The 19145-nt window shown below is 39.3% G+C and overlaps 1 protein-coding gene across 1 annotated transcript in view; it reads left to right on the top strand.

Annotated features, from left to right (window-relative positions):
* The window catches only part of slit3 (slit homolog 3 (Drosophila)), a 199100-nt gene that overhangs the window by 15101 nt on the left and 164854 nt on the right, over positions 1 to 19145 (top strand). The window contains exon 4 of the mRNA XM_039648704.2: positions 3062 to 3133. Coding sequence (XP_039504638.2) covers positions 3062 to 3133 — 72 coding nt within the window. The remainder of the gene's footprint in view (positions 1 to 3061; positions 3134 to 19145) is intronic.

Genomic DNA, 19145 nt, shown 5'->3' with positions numbered 1-19145 from the left:
GTTTGTTTATCATCTTTGAAGAATCTGTCTCTGTGGTGGTTTTGTGGGTCTGGTTTATCAGGGTCTTAAGAACTACATTCCTCAATGTATCACTCGTATTTGGAATTTCACAGCATTTAACTCAAATGACCCACTCTTGGCGGCGAGACGGCCAGTGTGTCCACATGCATTCCCTCCATCTGACACTTGAGTGTGACTTTTTGTTGTTGTTGTTGTAACCCAGCAGACATATACATAGCTTGACCCTACAATGAGAGTGCCTTAGAATTACTGATACAGAAACAAAAAGAAGAGAATGGTTTTCATGCAGTATGTTGTGACTTTGGAGCTAAAACATAGATAAAGTTTATAATCCATGGTTTAACAAGGGTCAAGTTTTAAGGTTACTTACCACTCCCACTGATCCCTCAAACTAAGGTCAATGACGAATAAGAGTATCCACGATACTAGCATATTTTTACAATTAAAGCCATCCCAGATAGCAAACTGACATTGAATCAACGTGGAAACATGACATCGAAACAACGTTGATCTGGCATTGTTTTGCTCATCGAATTAACGTTGAACCAACGTCAGACGCGTCATTCTTTCAAAACTAACGGAAAATCAACTTGAAATCAACGTTGTTTAAACGTTATAAAAGCAAACCAATTTTCGAATTTCATTTAGCTTTGAAGAATGTCGCGTCTGACGTTGGTTCAATGTTAATTCGATGAGCAAAACAATGCCAGATCAACGTTGTTTCAATGTCACGAGAGACATCGTTTCCACGTTGATTCAATGTCAGTTTGCTGTTTGGGATAGGAGCACCACGTTTTGAAAACTCCAGCAGGATGACAAGGAGCTGAGCGTCTACGAATTTCACACTGAGCTCTGAGCGCTGTGCGTTTTCTACCGGTCACAGAGACTTGAAGAATGTCCAACTATGGCGAAAACGCAATACTCATCACTGTCCATTTTTTGCCAACCATCAAAACACAGTGGAGGAGGGGCAAGACAAATACCACACAACCAACCGCCACATCCTGCTTGTACAACGGTAACAGACGACCGTTTTTGCTTATACACAGTTGTGTAAGCAAAGCACAACTGAAAAAAAAGCTTAGTTCTAGTTCACACTACATGATTTTAAAATGTCTGGCTAAACTGTGTGGTTCACACTACATGACTTGATCTCTGTGAAATCAGGAGTGTTGAAGTTGTTGAGCTGTTCACACCACACAATGTGATTGATCCGCAACGGGAGGTAACACACCACACGAGTTGACAACAACTCTGTCACCCAATGATTCTATCTTGTCTACAAACTCATGAAAAAAATCACGCGATTAAACAAACCGGAAATTACGCGAAACAGCACATGTGTCAAAACCCAGCGAAGAAGACGAAGAACACAACACGTGACTATGGACGTCAGACAGAAACTAGTGCTGCAAACTGTTTGCGCGATGATTTGCTCTGAGAAAATGCAAAAAAATAAGATTTACTCGGTGACCTCAACCCATGCCTTGTTCTGATTGGCTGTAGCTCATGACATCACTGAGGTTGAGTCATGCGAAAGCTCTGGATATCTAGCATGCTAGATATATTTTGGTGTGTTAGCATCAAGCATCTTTGATGCGTTAACCCGATCTCACGACCAAGTCGTACGAATTCGACGAATGATTAAAAAGTGGCTAAATCGTAACAATTCATACGACCTCACTCGTACGAATTAGTACGATTTTGCTAAATCGTACATATTTTATGAATTGGCCAACTCGTATGAATTCATACGAATGACCTACCCCTTACTCCGCCCCTAAACCTAACCATCACTTGGGTTTAGACAAATCGTACAAATTAGACACTTTTTAATCATTCGTCGAAAATTCGTACGAATTGGTCGTGAGATAGTGTTGGCTCTTTCATACTAACAGTTTGGCGAGCGTTCATCGGCCGCAAATCCCCTGCAATTTGCACGTGATAACGATTTGCAAATTGGGTTTAAATCGGGCTTAAAATCATGTAGTGTGAACTAGGCTTAACTAAACCCTAACACAACTTTTATTTCAGTTAATGATCTGTAAGACTGGGGCTTTTATTAATGCTGTTCATTGATTCAAGTTAAATTTTTTTATATCTGTGTATAAAGTGTTTAAATTTTACAATATATTGTGTAAAACATCTGGGTGCTGCCCTCTTCAGGTTGAACTGTGGCTACTGCAGTTTAATTTTCCTATTGGATGTTGGGGTACTGCTGCGTGACGTAAGCAGGTACCAGCCCACGCCCTTGCCTACAGAAAAAAATGCACGTCTCAGGTGCACGCCCCCCTCAGCTAGGAGTTTGCAGAAGAGTGACTGCCATTTTCAGATGCTTTGGTGGACACACACGTCCTGAGAGAAAGGCAACTCTTCGCTTGTAGAATGAGTCTACTTGAAGACAGCAAGGAACCAAGTCATAGAGGTTGTAGATTCTCAAAAAGCAAAAAAAGTAATGTTCCTCCTCCACATACCTTTGGTTTGCTCCATGACCCTGCACCCTATCATCAAAACCCATACTCCTGTGATAAGGCTCATACCAAATCCCACAGTCCGTCTGGCCAGGCTCATGCGAGTGATAATAGCCTTTAAAGAGCACCACTGGAGATAACCTATGCCATCTTCAGAGGAAGTCCATTTATTTCCCATCAGCCCCTGCACATATGTGACTCCTGACCCCAGGATGTAGCTATTGGCCTGTCGTGATGTTGCTCATCCTGATAGCAATGCTGACCCGACTTGTTTCTTCAATTAGAAAGATGGATTAGTCTGTCCGTGTGTCGTTTGTGTTTGCCTTGTTGTCTCATCCATCTAGGTATTCAGATGCCTGCATGTCGATGTGCAAGTCAAACAACCTTTCCGTCTTTGTTTGGTTTTCGCTCTCTCTTTTGGCCTTGGATAATCTAACTACGCAAACACATACCCACTGATCTGTGCTCTGCGTAAGGTCATTCTCACAGCGTCTTAAGTTTTGTTTCTTACCTCCTGACGTTTTGACCACACTAACTCTTGCCCTTCCCCTGTCCTCTCTTCCTCACAGCCGCTTGAACCGGAACCGGCTGCAGGTCCTGCCGGAGCTGCTGTTCCAATCCACACCCAAGTTGGGCCGCCTGTAAGTCATCGCTTCCCTTTGATATCCGTGCCTGGAAAAGCTTGCGGTCAAACTTCCCACTGTTTGAATTTTGATCATTGTACTGGAAAGGATCTTGCTTAAATATTTGACTTTCCCAAACACTGTTTAAAGGACACTGTCAGTGTAGGGATATTCTGTGTTGTTCCTTCAGGCCGTCCAGATGTGATTCTTTCAGATCGACCCAGCCAAGCTTAATGTGACACAACCTCTCCCCGTGCTCTTTATGGAGAGGAGAAGGTGTGCTGGAGGGAAAATTTTTCTTGGATAAACGGCATTCTTAGTCTGAATATTTTCCTGCTCTGCTTTGAATCAGGGACATGTTTTGGCTGAGCTGTCGGGGAATACTTCATTTATGAATTTACAGTCATCCATGAAACTAGTGCGATCAGGTCAGGCCCGTGCCGGAGCAAAGGTTAAGCTTTACTAGTGTTTATTTGAAGCCGATTGTGACACGGTAGTCACTCTACAGCACCATTAAGTTCTGCGAGCAGCTTCGTGTTTCTCAGATGTTTCCACGAGGCAGAGGAGATTAGATTGGTTGGCCCTGGTGCTGGCATTTGAAGCTTTTTATGTAATAGTTTCCCTGGTTTGAAATATTACAGCACACAAGTGCTTTTCCTCGTCATTCACAACCACAGTACATTTGCTGATATACTGTATGGCACATGGTTGGTCACAGCAGTCAAGACTACAAATCTGTTTTACAGCCAACTCATAGAACATGCATTTCATAGCTTGATTTTAAAAGGCATTATGAGGACTAGCATTGGAAATTACAGTCTAATTTCCACACTAATTCCTGCCATTTCATGGAAGAATATACTATTCTGACTGAGACCGACAAAGACAAACTAATAATTATTTCATAATCGATCTTGGCTGATAACAATAATAAAAATAGATTGTATAAATCTTCATAAAAATCAATTGATAATGATATTAATGATGATATTAGAAACTTGTCTGTATTTTTATCCACTGAGGAACTGTCAGTCAACTTAGGACATATCATTCTCCTTTCCAACAGCAAATCTAAAATCTAAAGTACAGCATGTTTGTTCCCTCTTGTTTTAACATTTGCTAAATGTAAACCGGAGTACGCCTAATGAAAGTTGTTTAGGGCGGGAGAGGTTTATGGCAGGGCTTGTAACCTTGCCTTGTCAGGGTTCATTACACTGGTTGATGTTAGTGCGATATGAGCGGTCTCACCCGTAACCTTCCCATTAAAAAACTTCAAGCCCGGCCAGCTGGGGAAAGCAAGCCGACCGCGTCGCACGCGGGAAGGGTTAGGCGGAGCGAGGCTGGGGCTGACCGTGGCCAGCAGGACTGGGAACACTGACAGGGGTCAGGGAAAGGTAAGGAGCAAAGTTTTAACGCTGAGTAAGACTGAGGATGGAGTGGAATGAAATGGGAGCAGGAGGCATTGCGGATGAATAAGGAAGGGAAAAGAGAGGGTTGAGACAGAGAAAGACCGGTCTGTGGGTCGTGGGGGAAGAGCCCTGCAGAGACGTGTGCGGTAATGACTGCAGGAGGCCATTTGTGGTCAGCGCTCTCTGCAGCCTGGAAAGATTGTGGTTACAGTTGCAGATTTCACTGTGCAGACTCAGAAATGTACCTCCTACTCAGTGCAAGCATACTTGTACACTCTTTATCTGGGGGTGTGGTCAGGTTTCTAGATGTTCTTCCATCCTTGCCCTGTTCTTAGAAGGCTAGATCTTTCTGTCTAGCCGTTGAAACCGAATAATGAAAAGCGAATGACGAATTAGAAGGCAGTCACGAATATGCCTGCTCGTATTTATTAATGGTGCAGCTAAATGGGCCCCTATATTAACTTCAGTTCCTTTTCTGAGACAGGCCTCTGCACTGGAAATGTAGGATATTTCAGACAGTGATACCCATGAGACTCAGTCACTCCCTGCCATTACCCAGAGCTCAGGTTGCATGTGATTGGTGCATTAAGAGGAATAGGAAAGCCGAATGCATCATCTTGTCTTATGTCCCCTTCCCCTCAGCCAATTTTAAACTTTCCCTCTTTAATCTTCCGGGTACAATTATCCCGGCAGAGACGAGCAGTTAGCCTGCATGAAATGACCACCAACCAGAGGCTATGGCCTTTCATAACTACATAGATTGATTGAATCTCGAGTTTGCCTGATTGGAGTGTCGAGGTTGGATTTTACCCTCCCTAGTTTTTGCTTCACGAATTACGTATTTTGTTTTTCTCCTTTCCCTGACAGGTTTATGTTCCTTTTGAGCGTTTGTTTTCATTTATTTATCAGAAACAAATCGCTCTCCCACACATCAAGTTTTCTCCCTGCGTGTTTTTGGGTGGTTTGGCCTCCTCAGCCTTGCAAACACAAACCATCTTTCAGCTCCAGACTGAATCCCAAACATAACTCCTGAAGTCTGCAGCCCCTCTAAAGCCATTTAGCTCATCGGTTCCCTTATGTCGAGTTCAGACTGCACGATTTTAGCCACGATTTTGGCTCGCCGACAGGTTTTGAGAAATCGCCGACAAATGCCTGAAATCTACATTTACATTTAGCTGACGCTTTTATCCAAAGCGACTTACAATTGCTTTATATGGAAGAGGTTGCACGCCTCTCGAGCAACTAGGAGTTAAGTGTCTTGCTCAGGGACACATTGGTGTCTTGCGGTGGATTCGAACCTGAGTTTCTCACACCAAAGGCATGTGTCTTATCCACTGCGCCTGGTGATGATATCACAGGCAAATCGGTGCTCGTTCACGCGAGTGAAAATCATGCAGTGTGAATGAGCAAAGACGCGATCTGAGAGAATCGCCCATGAGATATTTGGCATGCTAAATATCTGGACCTGTCGGCGATTCAAAATCCTGCTGTGTGAAAAGTGTTCTGACTGAAAAGTACATCGGCGATTACCGACAGCCAATGAGAGAGCAAGATACAGAGCAGCGGGGAGTTCGGGGAGGAGTTATAGATCACGGATCAACAAGCATGTCATTGTTTCAGAAAAAGGCTTCTTCTCTGTCTATTTGGACCCAAAAAATGGAAGAAAAATTAGTAGAAATTTGGCAGGAGCACCCGTGTCTGTTTGACGTTTCATCTGAGCTGTATCACAACTGGGACGTAAAAGAAAAAGTCTCATGTGAGAACGTGTGATGTCGCGTTGTTTCCTTGTCACATCTCGCTTGTGTTTGTTTTGAAATGTACGCAGTTTGCGCGCAGAGTGCTAGTTGTCGGCGATTCTTCCTATTGTAAAGTCATGCAGTGTGAAACCTTCTGTCGCCGATCCATCGTGCAGTGTGAACACAGTAGCGACTGAATGCTGGCCAAGAAAGTCATGCAATGTGAAAAGAACAGTGACCCGACTAAATTATGCAGTCTGAAATCGGCATAATTAGCATGATTTAAAATAATTGCAGTTGTTTTACAAAATGCACTGTGCTTTTAAAGTCTTGTAATGACATTTTACAACACAGTTAAGTGATTGGTTAATGACTTATTTACACTGGACTCTGCTTTACCTTGGAACATCATTCTAAACCTGTATGATTTTCTTTCTTTTGTTGATCACAAAAGGAGAATTTTTGGTAACGCTTCCTTTTACAGTACAGTACTTACAGTGTACTTACCTAGAAAGTACTAGCTAATATAAGGTAAGTACATGGGTTAGGGGTAGGTTCAGGGTTAGTACCTAGTTATTACACAGTAATTGTAATTTCTAAAATAAGTACTGAGTATGTACATGGGTAACTGGACTGTAAAAGGAAGCGTTACCGAATTTTTTGTAGAATGCGCTGGTTGCACTTTATAAAGAATGACAACTGCTTTTAAACCATAAAAAGTCAGCGAAACAGCATAAAAGGACAATATGCGCTATATTCAAACTCTGCCGTAGTCAATTTTTGTTGACAGTTTGACAAAGTTTGAGGAACTCACTAACTGAATGACTTGAAAAAAAAAATCCTTAAAATTCCTATTTCTTTCATCAACTCTCTTAAATGCTCATAAATCGAGAACAAGGATGTAGTTTCAGTATGTTCTTCCTCATAACTATTGTGTGTTTTTAGAAGACTGGAAATAATTCAGAACTACTTTTACTGTGTTTTTTTGTAATTTTGGAGCTTGACAGTCCCAGCTCTCATTTACTTTCATTATAATGACTGGCCAGAACGGACAGGAGGATGTGTAAATAATGACAGAATTTTCATTTTTGGGTGAACTATTCCTTCAAATATTTGGGTCCGGAAAAGCTGTAATAAAAACAAGCAGTTGGGTTCTGCTGCTGTATAAATGTTGCTGTATAAATGATTACCAAGTAATAAGGGATAATACTGTAACTCCATGTCATTATATTGCTGTGTAAAGCTATGCAAGTTTTGTCTACCCACAATAGCTGGCTAATAATTCAACATGCCCCAAGTACATAAACCATAGAGCTCTGGCTCAGGGCTTTCAGAAGTGGCCTACTGATTGTTTTCAGAGAAATGATCCCTCTCTGAATCCAGCCAAGCGTCTTCCAAAATAGGGCTGCGCTCAGCCGGTTTCAAAAAGCTAGACAGCTTTGTGATTTACTCCAAAGACATATTTAGATAAATACAAGCTACAAAGACTTTGGAGTCCTGACAGAAAGCCAACTATATACAGAAAGCTTAACTTTTTTTTTTTTTTTTTGAATTGTACTGGCTTCCCAGGGTCCCAGATCTGATTGATGTACACCAGGGAACTTTGAAATTCACAGTTTAGTCCTGGTGGTGGGATATGGGTGAGCTAACCCCCCAAAGGCAGATCAGTCAGAGGAAGCTAATATTCTCCACTAAGTTCCTACCAGAGAAATGTTGATGACCTGCTGTGCTGTTCTTAGATGGAGGCAGTGGCATTTGCCGGTAGCTTCTTAACCTTGTCAGGCTAGAGGAAACCGTGTACAAGTGGGTCAGACTAAAACCAAAGCGGACATCTGCCTGAGGCACTGCCCACGCAGCACTTTCTCTTTCTGCTGACAGGAGGAATGAATAAATAAACCTGTTTACACTGTTTTGGTGATGGAATGTTTTGTAAAATTGCTACAGAGACTGAGAGAATGCCAAGTATTGAAAGTGTGAAATTAACAGTGAAATTAAATGTTTAAACTGACAGAAACCAATTTAAGCTTGTTAAGCAGTTGGTTTTAGCTGGTTTAAGCAGGTTTCCCAGCTTGATCACTTGAGTGCCCAAATCCCCTCTAAAATTAGTCTGCAAACTGGTCCGACCAGGCTGGGAGACTAGCAAACCTGCTTTGGCTGGTTTAAAGGAGACATATCATGCTAAATTCACTTTTTTAGCCCTTAAATGCATTTTGTTGTATATTTGGAGTGTTTATAAGTACAGAAAAGTTGAAATTATTCTCTTCAGGTGCTTCGTTTATATCTTTATATTCTGTTTTGGTCATATTTTTCAACCTGTTCAGATTTTTCTGTTCTCTGTCACAGTATTTGCAGCGGAACTGACAAATAAGGACATTATAGTCCAACACCATTTTTATTTCTCACTCTGATTTTGTAGTCCAAGCTCAATGATGCAGAAATTATGAGAGGGCAAGTCAAAATGTTCGTTTGTTGGATGTAGTGACCCGAAGCACTTCAAGGATCCCCACTTCAACAACCTCCGCTGGTATAAAGAAGGGTTTGCTGATCGACTTCGTCTGAATGAGGGGTAAATTCCTTCTATCTTTGGAGATGACGCGAGCATTTTGATAAGCTGTAAATATCGTTAGTAAAAATAAAGTACTTTACTTTCTTAAAACACAAGCAGTACCTTTGTCTTTCTTTGTTTCTGTTTTGAAGAAACGTTAGACTTTTGAGTATTATTGTTCTTGAGTTTCATCAATGGTCATTTAGCTGCTGTGTTTTCTGATGCTTTTCTAAACGTATCATATTATCAATATAGATTTTTAGTGTTAAGATTAGACCGTAGTCATTTATCTTGTCAGTCTACTTGTTTTAACAAGAGAAATAATCGACTATCACTTACAACACAATACAGTTACATACCATTGCAATACATCCATATGAAGAGGTTGTTCTGCAGGTTCGTCGTCTGCTTTTTCAACTCACTCGCTCTGGATCGCGCATGTAATGCTCGAAGGACAAGTCTTCCGTTGTTGACATTTTGTTAAACTGTGAATAAAAATGTTCTTTGACTATGTAATCGTGTATCTCTAATCAAACTACAAAAATGGCCGAACGGGGTGGAGTTGAACCGAGTGTGAACTCAGCAAGCTGGAGAGCGGACGGGGTGTGACACATCTCCTTTTTATTTAAAGAGGCCGCTCCAAAAGGGGTTGCCCACAGACGCACATCAGAAAAGCGGTAGAAAAGGGGCCCGTGGAGCTATAATAATGAGGAATTCAGGCCAAAGCATTGCAGTTTCACTTTATATAGACCACACATGTATGATTTATATGTAAAATTGAATGATTTAAAAGCATGATGTGTACCCTTTAAAGGGATACTCCACTTTTTTTGTAAATAGGCTCATTTTAAAACTCCCCCACAGTTAAACAGTTGAGTTTTACCGTTTTCAAATCCATTCTAGTTCAAATGGAAAAACATTCAAATCCAATCCATTTAGAAGAATATCAGTAACCAGATAGTTTCTGGTCTCATTGACTTCCATAGTAGGAAAAAATATACTATGGAAGTCAATGAGACCAGAAACTGTCTGGTTACTGATATTCTTTTAAATATATATATATATATATATATATATATATATATATATATATATATATATATATATATAAAAAAAAATCGGTTGAATACATTCGAAAATGGTAAAACCCAACTTTTTAACTCTGGGAAGTTGTAAAATGAGCCTATTTCCAAAAAAAGTGGAGTATCCCTTTAAGGTGTTTGTCTTCGTCATGAATGTGACTTGTATTTAAAGTCAGGTCAGAAATGTGTCTTGGCACTGACATTTACGTTGTAACTGTTCAAATGTGAAAGCACACATCTTCAGGATCAAATACATACCTGCCTATAAATTGCTACCAGTAAGTCAACTTTTTTTGTACAGTTGAAAGATGTGAGCATGAATATCTTCTGTATGCAGATGTTCAGGTTCAGTCAGCAGCCAGATTCTCTCCTACACCACAATGTGTAGTTTGCAGCTGTAGGCAAAATCTAGAAATCTGCTGGCAGTATATTTTATTGGACGAGAGTTTATATGTATGTTGTGTGCACCGAAATATCCCATTACATGTGTAAGCAATTTAGCATCCAAATAAAGGAAAATATGCACGACAGGGGGAACGGTTAGTTAGTAAATTTAGATACACTTAAGGCCTCCTTTTCACATTGTTGGCACAAGGTGATGTGAAATATGTTTGTTTAGTTTCCTCTGTGGTTTATAAAAAGTACAATCTGTGAAGACCATGCAAAATCCAGTGGCAGTCGTGAAACCGTAGAAATTTAGGGATCAGATTGTTGAATCCGAGAGGTAAAGTCATTGAGTTTTCACCGAAGGCTCTTGACTTATAGTCTCGTTGTACATTTTTTCCCACTTTCACAGCATGTTGTGGAATCATATCCTCTCCCTGAACACTGTTTGTGCCTCATTCAGACGCTTGAGATCTGGTGGTCTGGATGACAGGTTGACTCAGAGAAATGGTGGCCTGTGGGAACACAGTTTGCTGTATTTATGGGGGAGATGAGGCAGGTCTGTAGCGTGAGTAAATCTCTGTCATGGTGTGGGGCCCACAGAGCCACCCAGTGTTCCTAAAGCTGCACTGCTGTGACTGTTGGACTGTGAGGATCCTGCTAGCGTCTTATGCTATTGGTGTAGAGCAGCCCAGTGTCACTCACGAACGCCTCCATAGACCCACCAGAGAGAATCATAGGTCACTGACTAGTCATAGAGTAAACTATTGATTCATTTGGAACAGCCTGATTGTTAAAAATTAACCTAACAAATGTGTGCTGTTTCCTAATAGAAGTACCAGATGTTTTCAATATTGAGTATGATAAGATAAATCTGCACTGCACAGAAATTGGTTTAGATTAGGTTTGTACTGCTGTGTTCGTGTTCTGACTTTTTCCCCTCTTCACTGCAGTTTCATTGATTATTTGACTCTGAATCCACATAACTCTATTAATAAGCTTAGCTAGAGGCAGGATAATTACTATCATTATTTCGTTATTGATTTCATGTTCAGTGTGTGCAAATGATGTTGATATCATGTCTTACAAGGCTCTTGATGAAAGTAAGAGAAAATCTGCTGGGAAGTTTTAATGACGATTGATTTAAAAGCTCAGTAACATGTCAAATGCTTAGAGATACATTCAAATCAACATGAAATCACTGTATTAATGCTGCCTTCACATGCTAATGGAAATTTCCCACTTCTGAAGTTGTGATTTCAAGCTCATCGCATTCAAATTTTGACAAATTGTTTCTTAGTTTGTTTGTTTTTTACTAGGAAACTAGTATTTACTATAGTTTTTAGTATGTTGTTCCAAGTCTTTAATGCAGTGTTGGGTAAGTTACTCTAAAAAAGTAATTAATTACTAGTTACTAATTACCTCTTCAACAGTGTAATTAGATCACTGTACTAATTACTCTCTCTAAAAAGTATTTAATTACTTTTAATTACTAATTACTTTCAAAATACCATCAATCTCAACCAGCTGAATAATACAAGGATAGACATGAATCTGTTTTAATTCTTTCAAATAAATACTATAAAATTGCATGAATTATCGTTAAACTGACCAAGATGGAGAAGGTTACATTATAAAAACATACTTTTCAACATCAGACAATACATTTTGATGTTAAACCCACTATTGTTTTATGTCTGATCTCATGACATTTCACACTTTTTTCATACATATTTTACAATAATTCATACGAATTTGTACGAGTGCGGTCGTACGATTTAGACACCTCAAATGCATACGAATCGCTGTGAGATCGGATTGATCTATACACAGTATTTACCTCAATTACATCAGAAGTAACTGTATTTAAATTACAGATAAATAAAGAGTAATCCCTTACTTTACATTTTCAAGGGAAAAGTAGTTAAATTATAGACAACCCAACTCTGTTGGTATGCATTGGTAAGTTAATACAAAGATGTTGTTGTCTTTTTTCTTCTTCTTTGTAATATTTAATCAAAGTCTCATAACCTGCTGACTTCACCAAGCCATCTTATTTTTTGACTTACTACTCCATTGTGGTAGAGTTGAAATGCCAATTAATAAGTAGAGGGCTTATTATAAAAGATTCCAAATAATGAATGTAAAATGAGTTGCTAATCTAATTTCGTGTTAACTTCTTAAAACATAATAGCTGCAGGACCTTTTGCATGCGGATTTAAGATATATTGTGACGGCTCTTACGGAAACGGCAAAGACAAAAAGAAGATATTCTGTTCAAATACTCAATCTGCGTTTTAATTGCTAAATTGCAAAATGTGAAATGCGTGCATTGGTACTTCATTCAGGTCTTCAGAGTAATCTGCATTCTGGACTCGGCCTAGATGTGTCTCAGGAGAAAGAGCGCTCAGTGTATCCTGCTCGACAGAAGCAGAGAAGGCCTAATTCGTTGTGTTGATTGAGGGCGCCTATAATTTGGGAAATAGTTTGGGGCCATTATGTGCCGGGGTGTTTATCACAGGTGGTTCCCATGACGACCGGTTGAGATCGTAATTGGATTTAAATGGGCAGAACTGCTTGCACATGTTTGAAAGAGCATGAACGAATGCACTGCATTGACCACGCACTACAAGTTTCCTTCTTTAGCAGCGCAGCCTCCAAATGAACCTTCCTGAGTTTGAGCCTAGCCTCTCCCTGAGTTTGAAAAATGAAAGGGCTGCCACTCTATCATCACTATAGTCCCATTAACATCAGCCAGACGCAAACCAGCACACTTTGACAGTGTAGATTTAATCTGTTTGGTAAAGATCACTAAGGCTTCACCACTTATTAAGAGCCTGGGGTTAGAGCTACATGATTGTGTGGGTGTGTGTGTACTGGTAACCATTCATACAGACCTAACACTTGCACTGTGCCTGTTTCTTTTTGTAAAAAAAAAAAAAAAAAAAAAGTTATCAAGATTGTGTACGAAGAACTTTATAAATGTGTTTATATATATACTATTAAAAACTTTAGAAAGTCTCTTATGCTTACCAAGATTGCATTTAGTTGATTAAAATGCTGTATAAATAGTAATATTGTGAGATTTTATTACAATTTAAAATAACAGGTTTCTATTTTACTGTAATATATTGTTAAAGGAGTAGTTCACTTTAAAAAAAAAAATACTTTTGCTGATAATTTACTCACCCCCATGTCATCCAAGATATCCATGTCTTTCTTTCTTCAGTCGAAAAGAAATTAAGGTTTTTGATGAAAACATTCCAGGATTTTTCTCCATGTAATGGACTTTGGACATGTAAAGGTCCAAAAGACGCTTTCAGTGCAAACTGCAAACTGTTCAAAGGGGTTTAAACGATTCCAGACGATGAATAAGGGTCTTATCAAGCGAATTGATCGCTCATTTAATAAATAAATCACAAAGTTTAAGTTTTTATAAGCTCAAATGCTCATCTTGCTCTGTTCTGTGATGCACGTTCGTGACTCTCCTGTTCGAACTCGTTCATCAAAATGAACGAATCTTTTCCTGAGTCAATTCGTTCATTTTGTTCGTTGAATGAACCAAATGACACGAAAAAAGATTCGTTCATTTTGATAAACGATTTGGAACAGGAGAGTCACGAACACGCATCACAGAACAGAGCAAGGCGACCACGTGAGCTTATAAAACTTAAACTTTTTTTTAAATGAGTGATCGTTGCGCCATTTTAATATACTAATTTGCATCTCAAGAAACTTCTTATCATTAACTTTTCTAAAGTTGTGCTGATAGACAGATGATAAAGTTGATAAAGATAAAGTTTCCTCAGGGTTGTTAAACTGTTGAACCCGTCTTGATACCCTTGTTACTGGAAGTATTAACCATGCCGTTTGTTTTTGCAAGTGTGAACAAAGCACACAACGAGTCCAAGGAATGTTTTTCGTACAGAAGTGTGCATCTCAGAAAAGCCAGGGTGAGTAAAAAAACAAACAAAGCCCCATTAATGCAGCAGAGCTCATCCTGACTAGATTCCTCCCACTGCTATTGCCCTTCACAAAAGGGAAGGAAAGAATTCTGACAGGCCAGCACTTTTTTTGCACCGCACTGCTGTGTTTACAAGAACATCTGAATCAACAGCAAGTCAAGCCTGGCTTCTGTGCATGACTCTCTCATAAGCACTTGTCTTGCGGATGTCAAGATGTTCGAAATCCCAACGAAATCGCTCTGGTCAAATGTCAGAGCGTTTTTGACATGCACTCGGGATGGCAGAAAACGGCACAGTCAGCACGGCAGATGTGCTAGTAGAAACTGAGTAGGGAGAACAGGCGATTCAGGGTAAGTTAGTCACCGGAACTGGATGCACGGCTTACCCCACCACACATACACGCACACACACACACTCCGGGCCGGTTTTACAGTGAGAACGGCGTGCTAAACAAAACGCTCTGGTCAGTTTATGAGAGTGAAAGAAAGCTAACAGTTCGGGTTCACTTCCAGGCTGCCCTCCTTTTATTACGGACTCAATTGTCACTTAGCTAATTACAGCTTCTTTTTTATGATTTGAGGCCACGCTCGCAGCCAGCCTCCTCCAGGCAACAATGGGAAGGTTTGTGGCGCGCAGGGGACCTAAGTGAAAACAGACGCTTCTCCTCAACTTTCTCGTTATTGTTTTTCTCTTTTATCTTCCTGTGCGACTCCACAAAGCGAGTTCAGATATTCAAACCTCCATTAGTCATTCTGGCCACCGCTTTGTGAGGAGTTACTTGGCTGAACTCGAACGCAGAGTGGTTGGTCATTACACACCCAAAACGCACACTTAGGCAGGCCGCTAGCTGAATATTCATGCCTCATTGCTGTAGATACAACATATTTGGGAACTCTGCAACAGAGTGTTTGGACATCAAATCTGGGAAATATGCGCAGATAAATTGTTACATTATGTTGTTTTTTCTCCCCGCTCTGTCTCTGTTGGCTCCGTTTAACTCGGCACGCCAACATAAACTGGGCCCCAGAAGGAGTTCATCTTAGATTGCCGTATATGTATGTGTTTGCGTGTGCGGTTTGCTTTGTGTTGTTTCTGGCACAGGTTTGAATGACGCTTTTGAATGGGTGTGTATGAGATGAGTTGTAATGTTTACTCAAAGCTGGACAGGTACTTGTCTAATAATAAAAAAAGCAGTGAAGAGGGGAACTCCAGGATACAGACGGCCCAGCTGTGTTGAATTGTGCCATCATTTATGATGTACCAGGGGGGATTTGATTTTTGATTTTGATAAACTTTAACCCCTGAGGGGAATGATTGAAGGGGGTGATTTGAAGGCTGGAGAAGTAAAAATGTGCCCCACAAATCCTAGTGTTAAGCTGTGGTCAAATTTCATGGGCAAAAAATGATCCATTGTCTATAATAGATATTCATAAGTGTAAGTATGTACTATATATAGATGTAGCAATGGATGAAGCACAGTTCACACAGAAGTCACTTTTAAACTAAGAAACTTTGTGTTGGTCATCGTGGCGATTTTGTATGATCAACTGAATGTGATATCTTTCACCAACATATATATACTGTATATATATATATATATATATATATATATATATATTAAATGACTGGATCTGTTTGCTATAAAATTTGCAGACCGTATATCCACTTTCTGAATTTTGTTTTTAATTTATGTGAAGGAAGACGAAATGGAAAATACACATTATGGGGATTCGCAAATATGAGATTAACCAGATGCATGAACAACATAAACGTACTGTAATATTACAGCTGTATCTCCACAAACTGGCGCAAATGCACAAATGAAACTGATTCAAAAGAAGTTGTTTCATAAATTTTCTCCCTCTCAAAGGAATATTCTTTAACTTGTGTCTGTATGTTTTTCCCATTAGCCCTTTACGATGAATATAATAATATAAGTATTAATAAAATGTTTGAATATTTGATGTAATATCAAATAATATGCTGTTTTTTTCAACTAAAATTGACTTAACAATGGCATGACATTTATCGATTACATTTAAAAGGATACTTTCAAAGATACTTTTGTCAAAAGACAAACAAATAAAAAAATAAAAAAATAAAAATAAAAAAACAATGCTTTGGTGGATAACACTATTTCATTTCACTAATCAAATAATAGCTGTAAACTAACACCAAAGGCGTATGAGAGAATGAGCTGTCCACCCAGCCTGAGTGACCTTCAACACTCTGCAGATGTTGCCTAGAAAAACAAAAGAGTTTTTCTTCCTATGATCTGGACTCTGGAGAGAGATGTATGTGATTCACTGCCTTCCTACACACTTGGCTCACAAACAATGAAAATTATATTATAAAGTGACAGCCACATGCCCCAAGAGGATCTGTAATCAGAAGTAGATCATAATGCCATGTGTCGCAGAAATGGCTAACTTAGGCTAGCTTTCGAAGATGAAAATAACAGAAGCGGAAAAGCCTGGGTCCCTATTTGCCTTGGGAATCTTTATCAACAGTGGCTTAGAGCAATATACAAACAGCCTGAACAAAAAAACACACATACTAAATGAAAATAAATACAGGCTGCACTGAAGTAGCCTTTTCCCACTGCAGACGCTTCAAAGGAAAAAAAGAAGGATTACGATTATGTTTCTTACAAAGGCATTTGTGTAAGCGAACAGCATTGAGCAAAAATGACAGTGGTTTCCTCGTGGAGCTGGAGGGAGAGATGAATGCGAAACACGACACACTGCGATCAGCGCCAGCGCCACGTCCAATAAACTATATGTCTTATTTACAACGAGCAAAAAAATGGCTTCATCCTAAAGTGGGAATGGGAAAAACCCAAATGCACGTTAAAGAGGAGGTTGGGGCAATTCTTTTGCACCCAAAGTGAGTACTGGGGCGAGGGGATTTTGGGAGATGATTTCAGAACAACATGTGTCTTGTTTGACTTGGGCACACACCACCACATTACTTTCCCTCGATCTGTTTTCTCAATTTCATAAAAATAAAAAAATTATATATATATTTACTTGTACCTATTAATCATGGAGAAAGAAGGGTAATGCTAAGTGAAAACTGAGATCCCTAATTCCCAAAGTCTTGACGACAGTGTTGCAACGTTATGAACCAAAGCAAATAAAAGTTTAGGTCTTTTTTTTTTCGTTCGGCTGCAAACCACAGAAAAATATCTGCAGATTTGGCTCTTTTTTTTTTGACTCCAGGTAATTGGATGTGCTGTCATGTGACTTTTGGGAAAAGTCAACTGGAGTCACTGTCCATTATTGAAGTGACTTGGAAAATAGGACAGCATCAGAGTTTGGTATTTCATATAAGGCTTCAAAGTTAAGAGTTTTGATTATTTTCTTTTGGAACATGAAAAGAGAAGTTCAAAATCATTTTTAAAAAGTAAAATCAAGATGCATTTTTTCAATTTTCTTTGCAGCATGTCTAGATAAATTTGTCATTACAGCAACACGCAAACTTTGGCCCAAAATCCAGTAGCACCCCATTGCAGTACACGAGATACAGGGGGCGGAGTTGAATCCAGATCTGAGGGGTGGAGTTGGGTAGGTTTAGGGATCAGGGGGCGGAGTTTAGGTGTAAGGTGGGAGGAGTTGAATCTGGATCCGACTCCCCCCTGTGGATTTCATATTCTGCAGTGAGGACCATCTCCCAAAATCTGACAATCTTCTGCGAAGTGAAGAACTTTTTAAGTAGAGCATTTTAATGAGCAAAAATAGTTGCTTACTGAGGTATTCACTTTATACATCATACATTATATTTTAAACATTTTTTTTTATTTTCTGTATACTACAACTAATAGACTAAATTTGATGCATTTTTTTTTTAAAAATTCTAAAATAAATCTAAAAATATCTTCACATAACTCTACTATTCAAAATTTGGGGGTCATTAAGTGTTTTTTGTTTTGTTTTGTTTTTTAATGAGATTAACAGCTTTTTATCAAGGATGTTTTAAAAGTTTTATATTTTTAAGTTTTCAATTTTATATTTATTTTTATATAACAAATAAAATTATATTATATTTATGATTTTTTTTAGCATAATTTCCACAAAAACATTAAGCAGTGCTACTATTTTCAACATTAAACATTCCAAAAGTTCAATAGTATTGTCAATTATGATTGATTTTCATAATATAATTACATATTGATATTAATAAAGAAATCGTCACTGCCATGCTCATTTTCATGAACAGTCAAGAAAATCCCCAAGGGCACATGAAAAAAACAAAAAAACAAAATGGGGCAAGCAAAACAAGAGTGACAACTTTCGAATGAAGAGAAATAGGAGTATACGCCACAGATTACAGCCACGTCAATCTTATCTCTCTCTTAATACCCTCCCCACCCCGAGGAGTACATATGTCAAGATTTTATTAGGTGTGTCCAAATGTTGATTAGCTGTTGACTGAGGAGGCATTTGAGAAGTTTTAGTGGTGCTGCTCAGTTGAAAGGGTGTTCTTTGACTTAACATCATGTGTGTCACCATAGGCTGATCCACCTATATATTTACAGTGCGAGACGAGGAGATAAATCTCAATGACTTTTGTTCTCGACACCTATATCCACGAGCGTTATCTAGGGGTGGACATGACTCGAGTGCTTTGCAGTCATCTGGAGCATGTGATGACCTCAGAGAGCATATTTTGCATTTCTCCCATTTTTTCCAAGCGATGCATCAGCTCTTCACATTTAAAACCATGTGAGATTGATTAAGTTCCTTTTGTGGCCCTGACAACCACTGCACACAAGGTGCTGCAAAGTCTCCAGGCGTCACTCCCTCATATGGTCATACTGTTTTATTAAAGGTGTCTGGGCACTGTCATGTTGGTGGATGTGTGTGTGTGCACGTGTGTGAAGACTTCTCAGAAATATAAGGAGCCAGAA

The sequence above is a fragment of the Pimephales promelas genome, chromosome 9 (assembly GCF_988280905.1).
Source record: "Pimephales promelas chromosome 9, fPimPro1.hap1.1, whole genome shotgun sequence".
NCBI classification, from domain to species: domain Eukaryota; kingdom Metazoa; phylum Chordata; class Actinopteri; order Cypriniformes; family Leuciscidae; genus Pimephales; species Pimephales promelas.
Note: the sequence above shows the minus strand (reverse complement) of the source record. Positions and strands in the feature narration are given on the sequence as shown.